Raw genomic sequence first — 25,195 nt, forward strand, 5'->3', positions numbered from 1 at the left:
AATCTTTATTGTAAACAGAGGTCATTAATAGTTATTACAAACTGAATCAACTGAAAGTCAAATTGGTAACTCGACACATTTATAGGTTTACTTTTGTATGGCATAATTTGTAATCTTTGCCCCCTCAGTGCTTTAAAAAAGATTACTAAAATTATCAGCATTTCAATGTTCTCTTTTTTTTTGTCAAGTTTAGCACCGTAACATTCTCATGATCTTTAAAAAAACTCACTCAAAAACTAGGCAGAACGTCCACTTTTCATTCAAAACTATCACACACAATTTGTTTTTTCAATGCAAAAAGAATACAAATAAGTATATTTTAAAATATTACAGAGCACACATACAGTCCCTACTGTGTATAGTTTTGCATTCTTCCTACCTGCCCATTAGAGAGCCCCTAAAATACCTTGCTTTCATTTCATTTGTCCCCCATGTCATTATAATCCACCTCTGAAGGACTGTAGTTATTTAAACAAGCATGTGTCTGCCCCATCTCCGGGGATCCTGTCTTTGTCCTCTACCTCCCCCAGGTCTGTTGCTTGTCATATCAGCGCTTGATGGAGGGGAGGAATGACAGCAGAAGAGGCAAAGTTAACAATTCAGTTTAGTTTATAGAAAAATAGCATCTGATGGTGAGAATGAGTAGCTGAGGCTTTACTGTTATGCTAAACAGGTCACAGGTAAAATGGACAGTTTGTTCTTGTTCTGCTTCCCAGGGAATTTCCCAGGTCTACATTTCAATGAAAAAGCAAAAGCTACCTGTGAAGTGTCCTAAATTACTATACCTGTTACCTTAACAATCAGTTCTGTAAAAACATCAAAATATTCTCTCATGTCCAAAGCACTTAATGGAGATGTATCAAAAACAAGTATTTCTCAAAGAGGAGTAAAAATAGATTATTTCATGAATTACATTCAATAAATAATACTTTGTAACATAGTGTTCTGTGGTTTTTGTAAAAATATTTATCTAAACTTTCAAAACAAATCTAAATAGAGCAGACAAGTAATGAATGTAAAATTTACAATGTAAAATTTACAAATGCACTGAGCATCTGAACGAATATTCCGATGGAGTTTTTCTGAACATTATTCAGATATTAAATGATACTGAATATAGTCATATGGGTTCTGAATATCACTACAACAAATAACACCCAGAGGTCATAAATTTCACTCTCTCTCTTTTTTTCTTCACTTAAAAAAAAACTTCACTCAGTAGTAGGTAGTAAGTCAATCTCTACTTTAGTATACTTTGACTACTCATAATCTCTAACGTATTTGGTTTTTCTATCAGAGAGAACTGTGACAATATTGAATGCAAATTTTTTTGTATTGATTTTCCTATCTATATAGTTCAAACTGGCAAGGACAGAATATTCTACTTGAATGCAGAACGGGGCCTGTGATTTATCTCTTCTGCCTATTTTACAGCACACTACTTTTTTTTTTTTTTTTTTTTTTTTTTTAAGAGAGGTCACTTCTTGTAGGATCAGGCAAGGCTTCATGGAGGAGATGTTCTTTAAGCCGGGCCTTGAAGGATAGGAAGGGTGATATGGAAGCATATTCTAAGCATCAGGCAGGAAAACATGGGGCAAGTTAGAAGTATGGAGCTATATTCATAGAAAGCATTATTTACTTATACATACTGTTTTAGAAATGAAATTTGTAATACTGTTCCAAAGTAACAAGAATGAAAATACCTAGAATTTAACCTAAATCTTATAAGACCAGATGGCTTCCACTTCCTTGCCCAAGTCTTGTTAAAGAATATAGGATTCTACCAAAAGACATAATTTTAATAGCTTCCAAATGGAAACTACCCAAATGCCCATCAACAGTAGGATAAATAAATGGTGTGAGAGTCACACAGTAGGACACCATATTGAAATGACTGATATATTGAATCTTACAAATGAAATGCTGAGTGAGAGAACCCAGACACAAGAGACCATACACTGGTAAAACTAGTCTTGGCACGTAGGGGGTGGTTGTGAGGGCATAGTGACAGAAAAGGATAGTGACAGGGAGGGAGCACAATGGGGCTTCTGGGGCAGCACACTACTTTGAGGTCTCTCTTCCTGATGTTGTGTGTATCTTAATAATACCAGAGAGTTCCTTTCAAGTCAAATATAAAACACCTTAAAAATCAACTGGCTTGAGGGTTGTAAAACATTATAACGAGTGGTGATATTAGAAGCAGAGATCAATCTCATACTTACGTAAAAATTACTTATATTATTTCCTGCATTAGTACCCTTTAGTCCAGTGCTTCCTGACTTTTTTCAAGGTATGGCACATATTAAAAAGGGTAATATTTGTCTGGCTTGCTGAGGTAAATCCACCAGCCATTCTGGGCCAGCAGGACTCGTCTGGGGCATGGCATCCCCATTTCCCAATGTGTTGCCCCGAGGGCTGAGGGTATACATATCTTGGCAACCCTTTTACCCATTCAGGTACCCCAGTTGGGAAATGGGGGTAACCCACAACTAGGCCAATTTGATCTCTCTATAGTATATTTTGGAATTGGCTTAAGAAAATTTAAAATCTGACAGTGATTGGTCAGTTTTTTGACTGAGATTGATTTATTTTCTTTTAATTAGAGTAAGCATACCTGTTTTGTTTGATTCTTATCTGCCTAGGTAAGTCTGAATTAGTCTTTGTTCATCTTTGCAGAGTTTTAAATAATTAAAACTCCAGCGCAGATAGTGAAAAGAATGCGGTATTTAGAAACAGGTCCATCTAGGTTTGAATCACACCCGAATTCTAATCCCAACTCTGCTATTTCCTCTGTAACATTAGGCAAGTTTCTTAACTTCTCTGAACCTCAGTTTCCTAATGGGTAAACTGGGATAACAACACCTGCTTATAGAGTTGTGGTGTGAATTCGAGACATTCCATGTGCAATGCCTAGGACAATGCCTAGAACTGTAAGATGCTCAATACATGACAGCTATCATCATTTAACAGTTAAAGCTGAGATGGTGCTTTAATTTCTACCACACTGCGAGCATAATATTTACCAATATTTAATGAGTATACATTCTTTTAGAGTATTTTCTTCCTAGTGCAAAACTAAGGAACCATAGTTTCTTACTAACTCCCATATGTGAAGTTCTTTAATGACCTCACTTGCATGTGAGAATATGGCTGAAAGTCAATGCACTAAAAATCTGTCTTTCCTCTTAGAAGCCAAAAGACAGAGCATGTAACATTTACTGATGGTGTACCTTTAAACATCTTAAGTGGGTCTATCCCCGTTAGTTACCAAAAGCTTACTTATAGTGAGTCTAAACAGTTGCTTCAGACCTTTAGCCTTTAGACAAGGAACAGTGGCATTTTAAAAACACTTCTTTAAAGATTAATATTGATTGCATTCACTTCTCTTAATTGTTTTAGAGAACTGTAAATTGAAGATCAGTGCAACTTAATGAAATGTGTTAGAATTTAGGCTCTCTGAGACTATTTTAAACATGGAGACTATATAATAGATACAGTAGTGCTTTGCAGATAAAATAATAACGAGTTATCACACACTCTGTAAAAACATGATTTGCATGCCTACTCTGAAAAAAAAAAGTCAAGTCACGATATGAACCTACTGACGCCCTCTCAGGTTCTTCTAACGAGTGTCTCCACAGGGGTTGTCTGAGGTCTGGCAGCCCATGTTCTGGCCCGTCACCTGTACTTTGAAGAGGGTTCCGTCAGCGCACATACAGAGCTTGTAGCGCACCCAGTCACCACCACCAAACTGGTCTCCGCTGGAGGAACTAGGGAGGCGAGCTGTACTGACCACCACAGTTCCATTCAGGATGATGCTGTTTTCCTGTCAGGAGAAAACTGATATGGCTTGTTTGCATCCACAAGTAGGGAGAGGACAAAATTAATAAACAAAACTCACTGAAATATTAGCAAGAATAGAAGGCAGCAAGAAAAAGTCATGACCAGAACAACAACAAAAAACCAAAACCAATCAAAATTCACCTAGTGACCTCTTAGTAATTGTTCACAATGTATATCAGTACGCTTGTTAACACAGTTTATTTCCCAGTTAGTTAAAAATTATATCAAAATTCCTAAGTGCACAATAAGACTAATACTGATAAAGTCTCAGATCATTTTCATTTATTATTTCCTAAGACAGTTTTAACCAAGTTACTGATTGATAAATTTCTGACGATAAGAAGAAAAAGACTGTTTTTCTCCTAGAGAAAAGTAATTTTAATTTCCAATGTTTTTTTGTAACACCATAAATGAAGATTCAAACCATACAATTTTGAAGCCCAGGCACTCAAAGAAAACTGCCTGGAAGTTCTCTTCTTCAAGCCCACTATCCCAGGAACATTCTTGTATTGCAGACTCTCTCTTTTTCGGAACTCCTAACCCTCTCTCTCCCTTCTTCCCTTTTCTTCTTTTCATTCATTCAACAAATAATTATTAAAGGTCTCCTATGTGTCAGATACTGTTCTAGGTGCTGGGGATGCAGCAGTCAATAGACAGGCAAAGTCCAAGTCCCCATTTACTGGGGAGGGGCAGACAACAAACACCTGAAGAGGTAAAACAAACAGGACATCATCTGAGAAAAGCAAGTCAGGGTAAGTAGAGAGAGAGTGACCAGAGGATGGTCAGGGAAGGCCTCTCTGATAAGGTCACAGTCTGACGGAAACTGGATGACATGAGGGAGTAGGACATGTGGGTAACTGGGCAGAGGAAAGCACATATGCAAAGGCCCCAAGGTGAGGATGTGCCTTGTGTTCTAGGAACAGAGAGGAGGCCAGAGTGGTTGAAGGACAGAGAGAGGGAGTCGACTGGTATGTAGGAGATGAGTCAAAGAAATAACTAGGGGCCAGACACAAAAGGCCAGGGAATGGACTTTGGATTTTATTCTGAATCAGATGGGAAGCCATTTGGAAGGTTCTGAACAGAGAAGTGATGATCTTTTAAAAAGGATCGCTCTGGCTGCTGTACAGAGAACTGAATACCGGGGTGAAAGACGAAGCAGGGAGACCACTTTGGAGGCTATTCTAGCAGTGCAGGCAGGAAACGATGCTGGTTTACACTATGGTGGTGGTGGTGAGAATCAGCCAGACTCTGTACATCTTCTGAAGGTAGAGCCCAAAGGCTTTGCTGATGAAATAATGGGTACCATTTAACAAGATGGGAACACTGAAAGAAATGCATGTTTGGGGAGAGAAGGAGGATATGAAGAATTTAGACTTGTTGAGTTTGAGATGCCTATTAGATATTGAAGTGGAGAGGTAAGAAGGCAGCTGGATATGTGACTCTTACTTAGTTCAGAGGAGAAAGAAGGAGTTCCAAAGTTGAGAGTCATCAGCTTATAGAGGGTATTTAAAGCAATGAAAGTTGATTATGAAGTAATGGAAGTGGCTAATTGACTATGTAGTGATAGTATATGGAATTTTCAAATTTTGTTCCAACGCTGCCATCTTGTGGTTATGTAATTTTACTTTCTTTAAACTGCTAAAGTAGTTTTTTTTTTTTTAAATTGAAGTATAGTTAATTTACAATATTGTGTTAGTTTCAGGTGTACATCAAGGTGATTCAGTCATATATATATTTTTTCAGGTTATTTTCCATTATAGGTTATTAAATTCTTGTTGCTTATCTGTTTTATATATAGTAGTTTGTATCTGTTAATCCCATTCTCCTAATTTATCCCTCCCTGACTTCCTTTCCCCTTTGGTAACCATAAATTTGTTTTTAATGTCTGTGAGTCTGTTTCTATTTTGTATATAGATTCATTTGTACTGTTTCTTAGAGCCCACATATAAGTGATATAATATTTGTCTTAGCAGTTTTTTTTAAAAAGCAGTTTGATTGATAAAATTCTTTCTAATGACTAGCCATACACTTAAAAACTAACCTCTGATATTAACTGAATTATAAAGCTAATTATCTTTTCAATACTGGCTTATTTTTTTTTAACTGTGGAGAAACTGATATGTGTGTATATGTATTTCAAAGTATGTCATATTAACAACAGGTAGAAAAACTTAAAAGATTTAGGTGACTTGCTAATGGCTATAAACAAATCAATCACATCTCTTGCTGCTTTGAGTTTCTGATGCAGAGAACAACAGCCCGACTGTAACCATTCTTCAACACTATTATTCTCTCAGAGGAATGGCTTCTTTCTACAATGTATGTAAACAATACTCAGCACTACTATTGAGTTTCGGGCAAGAATCACATTTTACGTTCATATTTATTATTTAGAGATTGGAACATATTCTTCAGGGGGAAAAGATATTTATGAAAGTGAAAGAACTTAATTTTTTTAAGTTTTTCCCCTCAAGAACTATGATTAAATTTTTTAAAAGGAAAGAACTATTTTATAAGTCCTTAGGTTTAACTTTTGTCATTTAATGCTTAGTAGAGCAAATTTAATTAGCTTTAATTAGGTAGCATAGATCAGATGCCCAAAGACATTTTGAATAAATATACTTTGACCAGAATTGTGAGCAGGTAAAATGTTTTTGAACTTATAGCTCCCTTAAATGAAATGTATATGTTACTTATTAAAGTTCAGATATAATCTGTGAGGCACAAAGAAAAGTTTACTTTTCAACAGGTGTAATAAAGGCAAAATCTTTTTCCTTTACAATTAATAATAGATGTATAAATAAAAATACATTTAATATATTTGCTAATTGATTTTCACATCACTAGACACAAAACCCATGAAGAGATGTGAAAAATCTTTAACTGAAAAAAACCCTATCAACTTCAGGGCATGCATACTGAGAATTCTCTTTTGGAAGCTTTTTGCTTGTTTGTTTGTTTGCCTTTTAAAATAACACAGGCATCATTATGCAAAAAAAAATTTAGAAAATAACAGGCAAGAAGAAATAAAATGAAAATCATCTGTTACCCTGCTACCCATAACTAACCATTGTTAACATTTTGGCATACCCTTCTAGGTTTCTATAAACATACACATAATCTGAAAAATAAAAATGAGATATTTCACAGATTGTTTTATAACTTTCTTTCACTTCATAATCCATTTTGAACATCTTTCCATGTCCGAAAAATACAACTACATTATCATTTTTCATAACTCTTTTTCCACATAAGGACTTATGTACCCAAGAATCTAATAATTCTCTTAAAATCAAAAAATACTCACAGCCTTTAACTCCATATTACCACCCATGTGAAATTCAATGGTTTTGCCCATAATGAATACTCCTTCATTTCCACGCACAATAGCACGCCCATCAACTTTTATATTTAAATCACTAGTAGCATTGCTGGTAATCTGAAGATTAAAAAAAAAAGTAGTGATGAAGAGTTTCTAAATTAAAGTGAGGATTATTATTAGAGATAGAGGAGGAGGCGTTTCAATGACAAAATATGAAAGACAAGTGTTTTAACTCACATTTCACACATGTAGAGATAAAGAGAGATGATTTGATAATGGTCACATAAACTAGTTGATGACAAATCTAGAACTAATCTTTTCCGCTGTTGTGGAGTCACTTCGTTCATAGCATTTTATCAGTAAAGCTGCCCCTGCCCCCCACCTCACACACTTTGTAACTTTAGATAATAATTCTCTTCCATTAATAAAGCAAGGAAAATAAATCATACCCTTTCAGTAGATGCTTTTTGAACATTCAAACTTTTCACTCCACTTGGCAAACGAAACTCATGAGTTTCATAGTCTGTGCTGAATAAGATATTTTGAGTCCTTGGGTCGAAAAACTGCACACCAATGTCACTTATAATAGAAGTTTTGTTCTTTTCTACACTGAGCTTTGTTGTCCCTTGCTGAAAAACAACCTTCAGAAAAACACTTTATCATGAATATGTTTTCGAACAAGGCTGCATCCAAAATTCATCAAGAACATTCTAAAAGAACTCTACAATAGCAGGCTTAACTCCTAATAATTTTAACTGCCTCTCTCTGACTCCCTCCACCCACTTGGGAGAAGAGTCCTTTAAAACGGGGGCTTAACATGCTTATTTGCTGTAATGCTTGGCAGACACAGATGGTCGCAGAGCACAGGGACCCAGAGCTAAGACGGGCAGGGGCAGTAAGGATGCCTCCTTGAGGTTCTGGTCAGTTGAAAACCTACGTTATAGTAGCCACTTGACAGGGGTTGCCACTGACTAGACTGGCATATTCTCTTCCAGACTCCCAGAGAGTAGAGGGTATTCTAACCTGGGAAGGTGCTTTTTAAAATGGTTTCCACATATGGAGGAGAAAAGAGTAAACTATGTATTTTACAGTAATTATATCTATCCCAGAAAATGCTACCATGGGACAAAATCTAGAATATTAAGAAAGTAACTAACATTAATAGATGGATGAGAAGACCAACAATATTATTAAATATATTATGAATTTTCTTTAAAGGAAAATATCCATTTCCAGTAATCAACTCTAGGTTTTTACGAAGAATTTTTCTCTAATGTTCCTCAATTAATGTGGTTACTTACAGGTTGGTTGTTGCCAGTGATGACTAAATTTTCATTTCGCCTTCCTCCTACTGTGCTCTTATAAAGAGGATGTATAACTCCCATGTCAGACACTTGCTTAAATCGAAGCAGACCACTTTCATGAAACTCCATGCTGTCACAGCCATTTGGCCCAATGCGAATCACAGCCCAGATAACAAGTGTTACCTAAAAAAGAAATCAAGCCCACTGTTAATAGGTAGCATACATTTAACATAATCAGTAAACAAATAGGAAAGATAGTTGCTAAAGGATTAAACTTCCTAAAATGTTTCATCAGTGAGATGAACACATCAATTGGGTTTCCACTTACAAACAAAACCAATTTTATTTTTATCAAGGTATTACATACCAATAACTAAAAGTCAAAAAGTGCCAAAGGTGGGCTTCCCTGGTGGCGCAGTGGTTGAGAGTCCACCTGCCGATGCAGGGGACGCAGGTTCGTGCCCCGGTCCGGGAAGATCCCACATGCCGCGGAGAGGCTAGGCCTGTGAGCCATGGCCGCTGAGCCTGTGCGTTCGGAGCTTGTGCTCCACAACGGGAGAGGCCACAACAGTGAGAGGCCTGCGTACCACAAAAAAAAAAAAAAAAAAAAAAAAAAAAAAAAAAAAAGTGCTAAAGGTTCTATAATAATAAAAAAAAAAAGAGCAGTTTATTTCTTCTACCTCCCCTATACCTCGTCCCAGAACAACCACTTTCAACAACCTTAGCCATTTCATCTAGAATTTATCTCCATATTTCTAAATAATAAGTATATGTTATTTCTTTACTGATCAATTTTAGGTTTTATCTATCAATTTCCTATTTCAGCAGATGAGAATTTATATTTCTTCTCCTCCAACTCCAATCTCAAGTTTTGGTTAAATCCATGTTCAGTATTTTCAGTATTACAACAATGTAAATATTGTTCACTGCTAAGTCAAATACTGTACTATGATGGCAGTTCCCTTCTTGTACTTTGTGTCTTTCAGAGTTTAATATTTGTCCTTCTTTCATTTGCTTAGTTTCTTTGAAAATCAGATTAAGTTTTTTCAAACCCTCCAACATTTCTGTAAAATGTCTCTCAATAAAATGTTCTAAAAGTCCAAACCTCCCAGAAAATGTATTAGCTCTATTTTCCTCTCCCAGGAAATCTTTCTGGAACGAGCCCTCATCTTCTTGCTCCAGTCTGAGCTCCTGCCCTCTGGGTCTGTCGCACGGCTGTAATTATGAGCTTTCCCTTCACTTTCATGCTGGAACTTCCTTTCAGCTTTCTCTCATGCAGGATACCCAGTTTCCGGTATCCTTGTCTTCAACATTCTCGGTTTAGTACCTTCTTTTGGTAGAGCACATTGTCCCGTGGCTTCCTTAGAAAGAATGTACGTGAAGTAAATATTTTTTGAGAGTGTGCGTGGCTAAAACAATGTCTCTATAATTCCTCACATTTGACTGAGAGTTTAGCTTGGTATGCATTTCTAGATTTGAAACTATGTTCTCTCTGAATCTTGAAGGTCCTTGCTTTCTTGCCTTCTAGTTTCCAGAACTGCTTTTGACAGGTCCGATGCCACTCTGATTTTGTGTTCTTTATACAAAACCTGTTTTTTTAATTCTCTGGAAGATTTTAGGATCATCTTTTTATTCCTGGTCTTCTTAAATTTCACAGTAATAGCCTTGGTGTGAGCCTTTTTTTAATACATATGCTGGATCCAGAATGGTAGTTTTCAACCTGTCCTAGGAATCTTTCTTGATTTATTTATTTGATAACTTTCTTCCCATTGTGTTTTTTCTTCTCTCTTTCTAAAACTCCAATTAACAGAATGTTCCTGGATTCATTCTTTAATTTAGTTGAACTTTGTGGAAGATTTTCTTTTATCTTCCAATGTCTGTCTATCTATCTATCCATCCATCCATCCATGTATGTGTATTTCTATGAGTTCTTCCATATTCTTTAACTGCTTCTTTTTAATGGCATGGTATCCTTGTTTAATGGATGCAATATCCTCTGACTTCTCTGAAGCTATTGATTGTGTGTTTTAATTTTTTTAAGTTTCCTGTCATTTGTTGCATTTTCTCCATTTCCCTGAATTCCCACTTTCCCCATGGTTTGGGTGCTTTTGGTCTCAATCATTTCGTAATTCTGGGAGCTTTCCATAAAAGTCTACTGACCCCTGGTGGCTCTGTGTTCATAGTTCACAGAGCAGTTATAAAAAGTTCAGGGAAAGTTCTCTGGGTGGGGTGGCACTTGTGACTGACAGGCTTCACAGTAGGGAGATTAGGTGGCTTTTTCACAGGGACCTGCCAAGTGTATCTTCAGGTCTTTTCTCTATGTTCTTCAGTTTCTCCAGAGCAGGCTATTCTATCTCCTGCTGGGGGATGTAAGCCTGGTACAGGGAGCTGGAGGTGGAGGATGAGGATAAGGGAGCCTCAGTGCTCAGGATACAGACTTTTCTGCCTTCGGTGTGGAAACCCATCCTTACTCTCCTCTTGGCAATATCCTCAGGCAGAAAGAATCCCCTCTGGTTCAGTGTGGGGTTAGGAGGGCTGGCTGCCTAACTGCTGCCTGGAAGGAGAGGGAGGGTGGGGATCGCATGCCTCCTTCTATGGACTTTTCAAACAAGCTCTCTGCTTTCAGTTCCCCCTTCACTTTTCAAGGCACTTGTACTTCCAATTCCTGAGGCTTTTCAGGATTCTGCAAGACACTTCCACCCATGCCCCCTGCAACATGCAGTTTCTCTTCTCTGGTAAGTTATTTGCCACTCCTCCTCCTTTTTGTCTTCATATATTACAGTTCAGGATTTCAGTTGCCTCTCACTTTCTTCCAAGGTATTTCTGGTTCTTAACATTGTCACCTTAGGATGAGCTTTTAAAGCAGAAGGGGATGAAAATGTCTTTTTTTTTTTTTTTTTGCCATCTTAACCATAACTTTCCCCCCAAAAAATTTCTAAAATAAAATAACTTCAGAACATGTGCTCCTAGTAAAGCTATTTACAGTATCAGCTCTTTTTGATTTAAGTGAAGAATTAGATACAAATGTTTTGGATGTACATAAAATACAATAGACTGGTTTGAGAGTATTAGAAGTAAAAAAATACAGTAGTAAGTGAAATTACGTTAGAACTGCTGCATCCATGTTCATGATTGGTCTCAGGGATACCAATAATCACTCTCTGAAAATATCTATCCACACACATGCCAGAGGGGTTCAAATTTAACCACTTTCTTTAAGAAAGCAAATATCTTTGGAAAAGGCAACACACCAGTTTCTCACACCTTAGTGTAAACCAGTCTACCTCAGATCCTTTCATTCTTTTATAACAGAGATTTAGGACTACAAAATATAACCCTTTACTGCCATCCAAGGTTTACAATTTTAAAATCTAGCTGAGGAGGCAAGAGCAAATTTTGGAAAAGTTGAATGAAAACAGGAAGGAGTATATTTTTAGGAGAGATGAAGGCAGTAAAATCATGTTGGCAAAGGTCTCTTCTATTGAGTTGACTCTAACCTTTTAAAAGTTAAGTCTTTTATTTTTATTTTTTAAAATTAATTAATTAATTAATCAACTATTTTTGGTTGCATCGGGTCTTTGTTGCTTGCGAGTGGGGGCTACTCTTTGTTGCGGTGTGCGGGTTTCTCATTGCGGTGGCTTCTCTTGTTGTGGAGCACGGGCTCTAGAGCGCAGGCTCAGTAGTTGTGGCGCACGAGCTTAGTTGCTCCGCAGCATGTGGGATCTTCCCGGACCAGGGCTCGAACCTGTGTCCCCTGCATTGGGGGAGGCCCTAAAATTTAAGTCTTTTAAAGGAAAGAGTCTAGGAACATTTTTTTCTAAATAAAATTAGTGCATGGCAATATTAACATACTAGGTTTTCATAGAAAATATTCATCAAAATTCAATAAGAGATAAAACATATACAGGCACACTTCAGAGAAATTGTGGGTTTGGTTCCAGATAAGAGCAATAAAGCGAATATTGCAATACAGAAAGTCCACACAAACTTTTTTGGTTTCCAAGTGCATATAAAACTTATGGCTACACTATACTGTAGTCTATTACGTGTGCAACAGGATTATGTCTAAAAAAACTATGTATAGGGAATTCCCTGGCAGTCCAGTGGTTAGGACTCGGTGCTCTCACTGCTGGGGTCCCAGGGTTCGATCCCTGGTTCGGGAACTAAGGTCCTGTATAAGCCATGCGATGTGGCTGAAAAAGCCAAAAAACCAAAACCCCCCAAAACCAATGTACATACCTTAATTAGAAAATACTTTTTTGCTAAAAAATGCTAACCATCACCTGAGCATTTAGCAAGTTGTGATCTCTTTGCTGGTGGAGGGTCTTCCCTTGATGCTGACGGCTGCTGACTGACCAGGGTGGTGGTCACTGAAGGTTGGGGTGGCTGGGGCCATTTCTTTTTTTTTTTTTTTTTTTTGCTGTACGCGGGCCTCTCACTGTTGTGGCCTCTCCCGTTGCGGAGCACAGGCTCCGGACACACAGGCTCCGCGGCCATGGCTCGCGGGCCCAGCCGCTCCGCGGCATGTGGGATCTTCCGGGATCGGGGCACGAACCCGTGTCCCCTGCATCGGCAGGCGGACTCTCAACCACTGCGCCACCAGGGAAGCCCCTGGGGCCATTTCTTAAAGTGAGACCACAATGAAGTCTGCTGCACTGACTCTTCCTTCCATGAACGGTTTCTCTGTAGCATGTGATGCCGTTTGATAGCGTTTCGGCCACAGTAGAACTTCCCTCAAAATTGGAGTCAATCCTCTCAAATCCTGCCACTGCTTTATTTAATTTCTTTCTTTTTGTTGCGGGTATCTCACAGGTATGTCTATTCATGCTCGAGGACAGCGGCACTGCTACCAGTGTGCATGATGTCCCACATTCCCACAATACAGCCAGACTGATGTCCCATCCAAGTAAAGCTGGTTGATGATGACCATGAGCAGGAGTAGGACTAGAAGCTTTCAAGGCTTTACTTCTTTTATCAGCACTCCTGATTTTATAAACAAAGAAGCCCGTCAACCCCACTCCGACCGAAATCTCCTGGTAAACTTAGGTATAGCAGGGCTTCACGGAGATGCAAACATTCTTTTTTTTCTTTTTTTTTTTTTTTTTTGCGGTATGCGGGCCTCTCACTGTTGTGGCCTCTCCTGTTGTGGAGCACAGGCTCCGGACGCGCACGCTCAGCAGCCATGGCTCATGGGCCCAGCCGCTCCGTGGCATGTGGGATCTTCCTGGACCGGGGCACGAACCCATGTCCCCTGCATCGGCAGGTGGACTCTCAACCACTGCGCCACCAGGGAAGCCCCGAGATGCAAACATTCTTAAGGCTTGGAAGCAGCTCAGGCAGCCCTGCCACTGCCTTATCAACTAAGTGTATGTAATAGTCTAAATCCTTTATTGTCATTTCAATAATCTTCACAGCATCTCCACCAGGAGTAGATTCCATCTCAAGAAACCACTTTCTTTGCTCATCCATAAGAAGCAACTCCTTATCCTTTAAAGTTTTATCATGAGATTGTAGCAATTCAGTCACATCTTCAGGCTCCACTTCTAATTATCTTGCTATTTCTATCACATCTGCAGTTACTTGCTCCACTGAAGGCTTAAACCCCTCAAAGTCATCCATAAGGCTGGAATCAACTTCTTCCAAACTCCTGTTAACTTTGATATTTTGACCTCTTCCCAAGAACTGCTAATGTTCTTAATGGCATTTAGAATGATGAATCCTTTCCTGAGGCTTTTCAACTTACTTCACCTAGGTCCATCAGAGGAATCATAATCTATGGCAGCTATAGCCTTAAAAATGTATTTCTTAAATAATAAGACCTGAAAGTCAAAATTATTGCTTGATCCGTGGGCTGCAGAACGGATGTTGTGTTAGCAAGCATGAAAACAACACTGATCTCATTGTACATCTCCATCAGAGCTCTTGGGTGACCAATGCATTGTCCATGAGGTGTAATATTTTGAAAGAAATCTTTTTTTTCTGAGCAGTAGATCTTAACAGTGGGCTTAAAATATTCAGTAAACTATGTTGTAAACAGGTGTGCAGTTATCCAGATTTTGTTGTTCCGTTTATAGAGCCCAGGAAGAAGTAGATTTAGCATAATTCTTAAGGGCCCTAGGATTTTCCAAATGGCAAATGAGCACTGGATTCAACTTAAAGTCACTGGCTGCCTTAGCCCCTAACAGAGAGTCACCCTGTTCTTTGAAACTTTGAAGCCAGGCACCGACTTCTCCTCTCTAGCTATGAAAGTCCAAGATGGTATCTTCTTCTAATAGAAGGCTGTTTTGTTTGCATGGAAAATTTGTTGTTTAGTGTAGCCACCTTCATTACTTAGCAAGATCTTCTGGAAAAGTTGCTGCAGCTTCTACATCAGCACTTGCTGCTTCGCCTTGTACTTTGATGTTATGGAGACGGCTTCTTTCCTTAAACCTCATGAACCAACTTCCGTTAGCTTCGAACTTCTTCTGCAGCTTCCTCACCTCTCTCAGCCTTCACAGAATTGAAGAGAGTTAGGGCGTTGCTCTGGATTTGTCTTTGACTTAAGGGAATGTTGTAGTTGGTTTGATCTTCTACCCAGACCAGTAAACCTTTCTCCATATCAGCAATAAAACTGTTTTGCTTTCTTATCATTCATATGTTCCCTAGAGTAGGATTTTTAATTTCCTTCAAGAACCTTTCCTTTGCATTCACAACTTGGCAAAGTATTTGGCGTAAGAGGCCTAGCTTTCAGCTGATCTCAGCTTTTCGCGTGCCTTCCTCACTAAGCTTAAACATTTCTAACTTTTGACTTAAAGTGAGGGACAACTGCAACTCCTCCTTTCACTTGAACACTTAGAGGCCATTGTAGGGTTATCTCAGGGAATAGGGAGGTCCGAGAAGAGGGAGCGAAATGGGGAACAGACAATCAATGGAGCAGTCAGAACGTACACAACATTTATCAATTAAATTCATCATCTTACATGGATGTGGTTAGTGGCAACTCCCCAAAAATTACAATAGTAACATTAAAGATCACGGATCACAGATCACCATAACAAATATATTAATATTGAAAAAGCTTGAAATATTGTGAGAATTACCAAACTGTGACATGGAGACTGAAGTGAGCAAATGCAGTTGGGAAAATGGCACCGACAGATATGCTTGATGCAGGGTTGCCACAAACCTTCAATTTGTAAAAAACGCAGTATCTGCAAAGTGCAATAAAGCTAAGTGCAATAAAACAAGGTATGCCTGTATAGAAAAGCAGAAAGAGGGTCCTGAAAGAAATGATAGGAAGAGAGTTCATGATTTGACTGAAAAACAGAAGAAAAATTCCCCATGGTAATTAAGAAAAGAATATTCTGTACTAAATACTCACAATTAAATTGATGACAGCCAGAATAAACAGGAGGATAATCACACAGATGGCTAAATTACCCTTTCTCCCTCTCAGTCCCGTTTTATGCAGGCGATCTTCATCAATTGGAATATACCCGGCTTTAAAGTTACTGTTGTGCTCTTTATTGACATTCCTTCTTTCAACAGCCTTCTCACGCATGGACTTCTTTACAGGACCATTGGAACTTTGCTAAAAACAAAATACAACACAATGGAACAGCTATACCCTCTCTTTTTGATGCATTTATTTGTTAGGTGCAAATTCATAACTAAAGAAAGCTGAATTGGTTAGTGATACATTTTCCACCAATAAACCTCAAGTCATGTTGAGCTGCAGGCTCCAGGTAAGGACATGACTGTGCTGAGAAGGGTCACAGAGAAGAACCTTCAGTGTGACCATCTGATAACATATTTCCACTGTCTGCTTTGAATAGTCCTACCGTCAGTAAACTGAACAGCTAGCTCATTTGGGGGAAGAGTTAACATACACATTCTACAGTGGGTAATCTTGTTTTAATTAATGATTTCTAACGATTTGTTTAATTGTATATAGTTTTTCATTTATATGAAAATAATTTGGAAAGGCTAATACACTTTATTTATCACTCCAAATGGCTAAAGTTAACATTATCCTAGACTAGCAGTTTTCAAAATGCGGGCTGGGAAGCCCTGGAGGGGTCCCCTGAACTCTTTCAAGTGTCTGGAGGGTGCAAATTATTTTCAAAATAATACTAAGATGTTACTTTCTTGTTTTACTCTTCTTATCCCACGAATATGCAGATGACACTTGAACAACATGGATTTGAACTGCATGGGTCCACCTATAGGTGGATTTTTTTCAGTAAATATACTGGAAAAAAATTTGGAGATTTGCAACAATTTGAAAAAACTTGCAGATAAACTGTGTAGCCTAGAAATATCAAAAAAAATAAGAAAAAGGTGCGTCATGAATGCATAAAATATATGTAGATACATAAGTTTAGTGATATTTAATATAAAATTAATAATGCTAGTTTTCTTACTGTTTTATAACTTTGCTTTCAAAGAATTACATTACTGTACAGTTTCTCTCTCTCATAACTGGAGAAATTGTGTATCAGCCTGTCATCCCATGTAACTGGTTTTTTAAAAAAGATATTATGAATATGACTGTGATACTCTATGCCATAAAAAATTTTATTACGATCCTTCCATTATTGTATAGGTTAGGCTACTGTGAAGGAATTGTACTGATTACATGAGGCTACTGTAAAGCAACCATACTGCTGCTTCTTCGTTATCAATGCATGAATCGTTATGCACATAAATAAATATGAATTTCTTTTCCACATTATCTTTTCATTTTTGATGTCCAGTGTTAGTAATATGTATAACACCTACAGTGTTTTGTACCTTATAAGACAATATTGATGTAGGTGCTGATAGATGATTCATCTTGTAAACAGACGACATAAATTTATGGTATCGATAAAGACAGTACAGTACTGTAAATGTATTTTCTCCTTCCTATGATTTTCTTAATAACATTTTCTTTCCTCTAGCTTACTTTATTGTAAGAATACAGTATATAACAAATATAACATACAAAATACATGTTAATTGACTGTTTAGGTAACCAGTAAGGCTTCCGGTCAACAGCATTCTATTAGTTTAGGTTTTGGGGGAGTCAAAAGTTATACATGAACTTTTGACTGTGTGGGGATCAGCGCCTCTAACCCCTGTGTCATTCCAGGGTCAACTGTACAGTGAAGCTTCCAGAGGCTACATGACCATATGTGATGACACCATTGCTCTAACAGCTAATGGAATGTGTGTTTGTATATTCCTGTGTTTACAAAATTTCTCAGTTTTAATTTCTAATATGGTAAGTATCAACAGATATAACCCACATAAACAAAAGCTCTTTGGGATTCTCAGTCATTTTTAAGAGTATCAAGAGGGGGACTTCCCTGACGGTCCAGTGGTCAGGACTTTGCCTTCCAATGCAGGGGGTGCAGATTTGTTCCCTGGTCGGGAAGCTAAGATCCCACATGCCTCACGCCAAAAGACCAAAACATAAAAGAGAAGCAATATTGTAACAAATTCAATAAAGACTTTAAAATTAGTCCACATCTAAAAAAAAAAAATCTTAAAAAAAAAAAAGAGTATAAAGAGAACTTGAGACCAAAGAGTTTGAGAACCTCTGACTTTCGACTATGGTTGAAAGACATTTTACATAATAATCTGGTATATCAGGAACACAAAAGGAAGGAGTAGAATGGAATACTGCCCAATTTTCATATTTTTCAGAGCTCTGAGAAAATTAATTTATTGAATAGGCATTTATTAAGCACTTTATGCTTAAACACTAATACTATAAATAGGAATACAAAAGAAATATAGGACAAGATCCTTATCCTCCAGATATTACAATTGTGATTTGGGTACACAAAACAGTTAGCAATGCAATAAAATGCTCTGTATGTTCAGATGCCCAAATCAATAGTTTAGACAATACATCCTGTGGAGTTCATGGGAGAAGAGACAGGAGGGCTTGGAGTTGTCAGGGAAACCAGGAGGAGTAGGTGGGTCAAATCTGGCAAAGAAGGCAGAATCAAGTTGGAAATGGAGGATAGGTTGTGAAAATTTTTGGACATCTGGGTACAAACTCTAGTCTTTATGTCTGCTTATTTGGGAGTCACTGGAAGTCTCTGAAGATGAATGACACACGTTTCAGGATGCTCATTGTGTGGGCATTTGTAGGAGACACAGGAAAGAGGAAAACCAGCAAGTAGGCTGTTGGGATGCTGTGGTAATGGAGGCCTGAAGTATTGAGGGCCTAAACTAAGGTGGGATGAAAAAAGAATAGATTTAAAATATACTTCAAGAGAAGAGTTAAGTGAATTTGTAGCAGGTTAAAAAAAAGCCTCTCATGTTTACTGAATGGTGACTATTTAAATATGAGGAATGAAGTAGGGAGAAGATTTTACACATGTTGTATTTGAACTGATTGAGAAATAACCACCTGCCTTAAAGGCAATGGGAAGGATGGGACGGGGTATTAGGTCGGTCAGGACTAGAAATACAGATTTGTGAGTCTTCGCCTTCAAGGTAAATTAAATCTATGAGACCACATCAGTTTGCTGTAAAAAACAGTATAGAGGAAGAGAATAAAGAGACAAGGATGTACCCGTGGGAAACTTTAAATGTGCAGGAACAGTGGAAAATGAGAAATACAAGAAAACCACGGATGTGCAGTGTTGCTGAATTTGTCAAGAAGTGCCTCTGTGACTTTCAAATACGAACTTTGAGCAGCAAATTGGTAAGTAGGAATAGTCCTGAAAGGATGCCAGCATGTATGCATTTATTTTCGAGTCCAGAAAGACAGAAGCGTTAAGACAGAAGACTAAAGAATTAGGTACTGTCGGAGGACAACTGTGCTTGTTCTTGTTGTTGTTAGTATGTCTTCATTCTCTCCTCACAACAATTTGCAGGAAGACTTGTATGTTTGACGGCAGAGGGAAAGATGCCAAGAAGGGCAAAGGTCAAAGATCTCAGAGTAGGGCAGAATAATGAGGGAAATAAGATCGTTCAGGAGATAGGAAAGAAAAGTGATAGTACAGGAGAAACCAGTCTTAAAGGGTGGGCGCCCACCTCATTGAAATGGTTCACACCAAGAGGAGGAAAAAAAAAAAATTCTTCTTTTCCCTGGGGATGTAAAAGGCAAGGTCCTCTGCCAAGAAAGAGTGGAGAGGGCAGCTGGAATCTTATTGTGGTGGCAGGGGTAGCAGGCTGGTTGAGGGCTTATGGCAAATGGAAAAAGACAGGAATAATCATTGCGAGTAATGTGGCAGACAAAAATGTTTAAATTCTACAAAGCGGTAAGAAAGCCTCTGTAGAAGTTAATTCAATCTACTCAACAGCTTTAACACAAAACAAGTTGCTGAATACAGTTGTGTAGGTTGTATATCTGCATGAGGTACAACAGCTATGAGGGTGCATTGACACTCAAACATTTTAGAGTTGAACATGCATTCTGACAGCCGAAAGCAGTAAAATACCTTAGGGGAAGTGTGCTTGCTTCTAATTTTCACAGACACAGTATGGGTTTATGACAGTGCTGAAAGGTGGGCAATTTAAAAATCTTAGCCAGAGTTTGAATACAGGTCTACATAATAGAGAGACAGGGCAAAACTTACCCTCCTGAGATGCATTCTTTAATTTTCTCTGCCAATTCATGTACAGTATTATATTTCATTTGATGCACTTACCATTTATTGGAGTTACTATATGTCAGAGGCTCCAGACTACCAAGATGAGCAAGGCAGAGCAGCTACCCTCAACAAACTTACTTATAGGCCAGCAGAGTAGACAGACAGGGTCACCAGCAATTGCAGTTCAACATGGCAAGTGCTGTCGTACAGCAATGCACACAATACTGAAAGAGTGCATAAGAGGAATGCCACTCGACTTAGCGAGCAGGGGCATCAGTTGAAGGTTTTTAAGAAAAGTTGGGGCTTCAGCTGAATCTTGAAGGACAAACAGGAGTTAGCCAAGCAAAGTACAGAGAAAGGCATTCCAGGCAGAGGGAACAGCATGGGAACTTTGAGTATAAGTCATCTCTGCAAACTAATTTTGGTAGCTTTATGTGGATGGTGAAGAGGATGAGTATAGGAATGGGACAAAAATTGAGGTGAGATGTCATTAGGGGCTAGAAAATGAGTGGACATAAATATCACATCAAGAATGATGAATTTTATCCTGAAGGCAATGGGGAACTACTGAAGATTTCAAATAGGTCACTGATATAATCAGATCTGCATTATAGCAAAATCAAACCAAAAAGAGATGAACTGGAATAGAAGGGTTTAAAGATGGAGATTTCAACAACAGGTTTCTCTAACAGTCCAAATGAAGGCTTGACTGAGCTTTGGCACTGCAGATGAAGAGAAGATTGGGGAGAAGCCTTAAGAGGTAGAACCGAAAGGACCTGGTGATTGACTGGATGTGAGTGTGACTTAGAGGCATCTAAGATGACTACCAAGTAGGACCCACTACATAATTTGTGGGGTCCAGAGCAAAAAGAAAATGTGAGGCCCTTTGCTCAAATATCAAGCTTGGGACAGCAGAGCATTAAACCAAATGCGGGTCCCTCCTCAGTTCCCTTGAGCCCGCCCTGCTCCCAAATTTGTGGCGAGGTGAACCAAGTTGAATGGATGGCTGTAACCCTTTTAATGGTGAATATGATCCAATCCAACATTTTTGAGTTTGGGGTGCCTGTGGAAAATTCAGTTAAGTTCAGGCTGGAGACATAAACGCCTAACTCTGCAGTAGAGATTGAGGAATGGATCAGATTGCCCAGTGCAGGTGTAAAGCAAGAACAGAAGTTCAGTGGAACTTCAAGAGCGTCAACAGGTGACGCAGATGAAAAAAGAACCATCTAAAATGGGCACTGATAAATCAGGAGGGAAATCAGGAAAGCCAAGGGACAATTTTTTTTTTTTTTTTTTTGCGGTATGCGGGCCACTCCCGTTGCGGAGCACAGGCTCCGGACGCGCAGGCTCAGCGGCCATGGCTCACGGGCCCAGCCGCTCTGCGGCACGTGGGATCTTCCTGTACCAGGGCACGAACCCGCGTCCCCTGCATCGGCAGGTGGACTCTCAACCACTGCACCACCAGGGAAGCCCGCCAAGGGACAATTTTAATCTCAACAACTTCAAGAAGCTTTGTCTCCTTTCAATTTCACTCATTCCTTTAGATTTTATTTTATTGTTAGGACCTGTAGCTTGCCTACCATCTTTAGCTGATTTTTCTGCATTTATCTGGCAGTTTGACTTTAAGCTTTGAAGGCAGATGTCATGTCTTTTATTTTTTATGTCCCTCAGAATGACTGTTCCAGTGATATCTGTCTACTATGTCTCTAAAAGCTGTTAACTGCCTAAGAAAATCTTTCCAGTTCTGGAAACAGAATGTTGGCTACTTGACTTGTGTATTTTTTCAGCAGTGTTGAAGAATGAGACTTTCCCAAAGAAACTATAATACCAGTTTCTTTTTAAAAGGAAATAACAATTAAGGGGAAAAAGTGACTATCAAAATTATTTTTATTATAACAAATGACCCTAGTAACTACAGGTATGTATATATGTGTGTGTGCATGTGTGCCTATGTATAGCTTGCTTTTTGTAAGAAAATAGCCTTTTAAACTATTATTCTAAGTTACCCGTTTACAATGCAGATCAGGAAATACTTGATAAAGCATTTTAAAAAATGATTTTAAACCAACTGGATAGGAGACAGTTTTATATTGGTGACTGTCTCCAAAAACCAAAGCGGGAGGAGAAACGTGGATGTCAGCATACGGGGATGGCACACACGAAGGGGCTGCAAGCTGACACCCAGGCAACAGCTGAGTGTTTCTTGGCTGGTGTCAGGGGAGGCTCTTGGATCGCTGGCTGGGGTTATTTTTGCCTGCATCTTCGCTGGCCACCGAGCATGGCATGTCCCCGGCACGTCCTGGCCCAGGCTCCCGGCTGCCACGGCTGCCTCCCGGGCCCTCAGGACAGCGACCCCTCCTTACCCCGCCGACGGACAGCCAGGCCAGGCCGAGGGCCGGTCTGGCTCCCCCTTCTCCACCCCGGGGCCCTTGCCTGGGTTCCCGCCCGGCCTTTGCCAGCATCGCGGACTGCGGACAGCTCCTCCCGCCCCACCCCATCCCACCCCGCGGAGTCATCCCCGCCGGCCCTAGGCGGGCCCCGCCGGCAGCACCCCGGCCTCCGCTGGCCCTCCAGAGCCCGGCCGCGGCGGGGCTCACAGACCTGCTCGGCTGCCGCCACCGCCGCAGCAGTCGCCGCCGCCGCCGCCGCCGCCGATGCCGCCATCTTCCACCGCTGGCCACCGCCGCCGCCGCTGCCACCGCCCTCCCCGCCGCGGCCGCACCCCGCGCGCCTGCGCCTGCGCCCTGGAGGGGCGGGAGGGGGCCCAGCCCCTCACCGCCCCTCCCCACCTCCAACCTCGCCCCGCCCGGGCAGGGAGGTTCCGAGCCCGCGGCGGCCGCGGGGGCCTGGCGCCCAGGCGGTGGTCTCCGGGCGCGTTTTCCCACGCACCGGGATTGCACGCGACCCCGGGCTGCCTCTGGATTCCTCCAAAAGGGCGCCCTCAAAATACGGAAGACGCCTCTCCCTTTCCCCTCCCTTCCCCATCACGAGGGGCTGGTGCCATCCTGAGTCCTCCTTGCTGCACGGGCCGGGATCTCCCTGGAGAGAGGAGAGTACTCGTGGACGAGGAAGGAGGTGGTGATAATGTGGCAAAAGTTAACAAGTTGCCGATTAGGTAGGAAAAATCTTGAAAACCGAGACCCCTTAAGAAGACATAACAATCACTTCAGGGATGCTTCTTAGCTCTGCAGGGCCTGTGAAGTCTGATGCTTTTTTCTGTAGTATTGGAGGTGGGTTGGAGATAGTGTCGATGTATCTCCTGGGGAACCCGATTTAACAGATATTTACTTCACACCAGGAAGCCACTCAGATACACAAGTAACTCGAGTACACATTCCTTGTTCCCAGTCGAGTCAATATAATCCAATAATCCTCTTATTTAAAAAAAAAAAAAAAAAAAAGAGGGCAGTGGCAATCAAGGTGCAAGAACCGTTCCAAGAACTGTTCCTCAGGAAGCCGAAACCAGTTCTCCTAAGCACCTTTGGGCCCTAGGCCTGCCTAACTCAGCAGGAAGCACCAAAGAGACCTACCTGCTGGCCAAGTTTTCCGTTCTCTGGGAACTAGGTCAGTTTTGCTTTTCGATGACTGGAGCCGTTGTTTCGCTCTCGGCCTACTTTACTTCGGAGGATTGCCGTGAAGTTTAAGTTAGACACTCTCTCACGTGGTAAGTCTCTCGTAATCTTTTCCCTTCTCTCCTCTGGTTTTGGCTAATATCAGTACCTACCTGGTCATCAGTCTCTGCCTATCCTTTCCCAAATGCTGGAACCAATTGTTTTGCATGTCTAGGCTCACTCCTGCCTGGGTCTCTAGGACAAACCTCATCTTAGGCAGGAAGACTATAAGTTATAGCCCAGTGCTTTGGGAGTCAGCAGTAAGTCTCTTTGAATAGTCTTGACTGTGGTCCCAATTATCCATTCAGATAACAGGGCTTTTGACTGATCCTTATTTCCTGTCTCCAATTCTGGTCCTGTAGTTCTTACTTCCTATGCTTTGCCTTTTTTCCCTCTGCTTGGAAAATCCTTCTCTTTTTTTCTGGCAAGCACACTCTTATACGTCCTCCAAAAATCCATTCAAACGTCGCATTCTCTTTAAAGCCTTCCCAGGCGTATGTGCAGTTTTAGCTGGTCTGTCCCTTAACTCTGCTCCTGGTCTTCTACACGCACTTTAGATTGCATTGTATTCTATTTTGTTAACCTGTCTAATTTCATCTAAAAAACAGGGAGCTCTATCTGGAACGCCCGTATCTCACTCACTCTTTTATCTTCAATGCCTAACACAGTAAGAAAACTTAATAAGTGTCTTAGAAATATGCCTGATACCCCAGTTTCTAAGACCAGCAGCCCTGCCTTGATTTTGCCAACCTCTCTGGTGGTGAGATACCTGATTTTCCTAATGCCAAATTCCCCTTAGGCTATCTGAAAAAAAATTACCTTCTCTTGGATTCCTCCTTGCTGATCTCCAGCTCTGTGAAAGGACACCTCACTATTCTCCTTGATGCCAATTACTGTATAGTCTTTAAATTCGCTCATAAGATCACAACTTTAATGTAGGTCAGTCCCAAATGCATTATCTTCAAGCTTTTTTTTTTCAGAAATAATATTTTAGGTCCAATTCTCCCAGCAGTCTTACAAGATAGGTCATGTTATCCCCATTTTACAAATGAAGAAATCAAGGCTTATAGAGGTTAAACACCTAACCAAGCTTTCAACTACTAAAGAGCCAGGATTGAACCTAAGTCCACTTGACTAAAGTGTTTGCTTTTTCTACCATATCACATAACCTTTAATTCTGCACTTCCTTTTGCCTGTTACATATTATTAGCATTTAGAAGTGCAAAGCAGAGCTCCGCAAGGCTAGAGTACTAGTCAGAACATAGAGACAGTTATCCATTCATTCACATTATAGTGGGTTAAATAGTGTTCCCCCCGCAAAAGATATATCCAAGTCCTAATTTCCAGTACCTGTGAATGTGACATTTTTGGGGAATAGGGTCTTTGCAGATGTAATAAAGTTAAGGATCTCAAGATGTGATCACTCTGGATTTAGAGTAGGCTGTAAATGTAATGACTGATGTCCTTATAAGAAGAGGTGAGGACAGAGACACACACATGGGAGAAGATGATGTGAAGACAGAGGCAGAGATTGGAGCCATG

The 25,195-nt window shown here is 40.0% G+C and overlaps 1 protein-coding gene across 1 annotated transcript; it reads right to left on the reverse strand.

The window, feature by feature from the left end:
* Positions 1-1,409: 1,409 nt before the first annotated feature.
* Positions 1,410-22,746, reverse strand: SGCB (sarcoglycan beta). Its single transcript, XM_082638563.1, has 6 exons — positions 22,644-22,746; positions 15,830-16,039; positions 8,467-8,652; positions 7,615-7,806; positions 7,151-7,282; positions 1,410-3,826 (listed from the first exon to the last, which is right to left on the reverse strand). The coding sequence occupies exons 1-6, from the start codon at positions 22,704-22,706 to the stop codon at positions 3,623-3,625; spliced, it is 987 nt and encodes a 328-aa protein (XP_082494689.1). The 5' UTR covers positions 22,707-22,746; the 3' UTR covers positions 1,410-3,622.
* Positions 22,747-25,195: the final 2,449 nt, after the last annotated feature.

This window comes from Mesoplodon mirus, assembly GCF_964341445.2.
Source record: "Mesoplodon mirus genome assembly, chromosome: 2".
NCBI classification, from domain to species: domain Eukaryota; kingdom Metazoa; phylum Chordata; class Mammalia; order Artiodactyla; family Ziphiidae; genus Mesoplodon; species Mesoplodon mirus.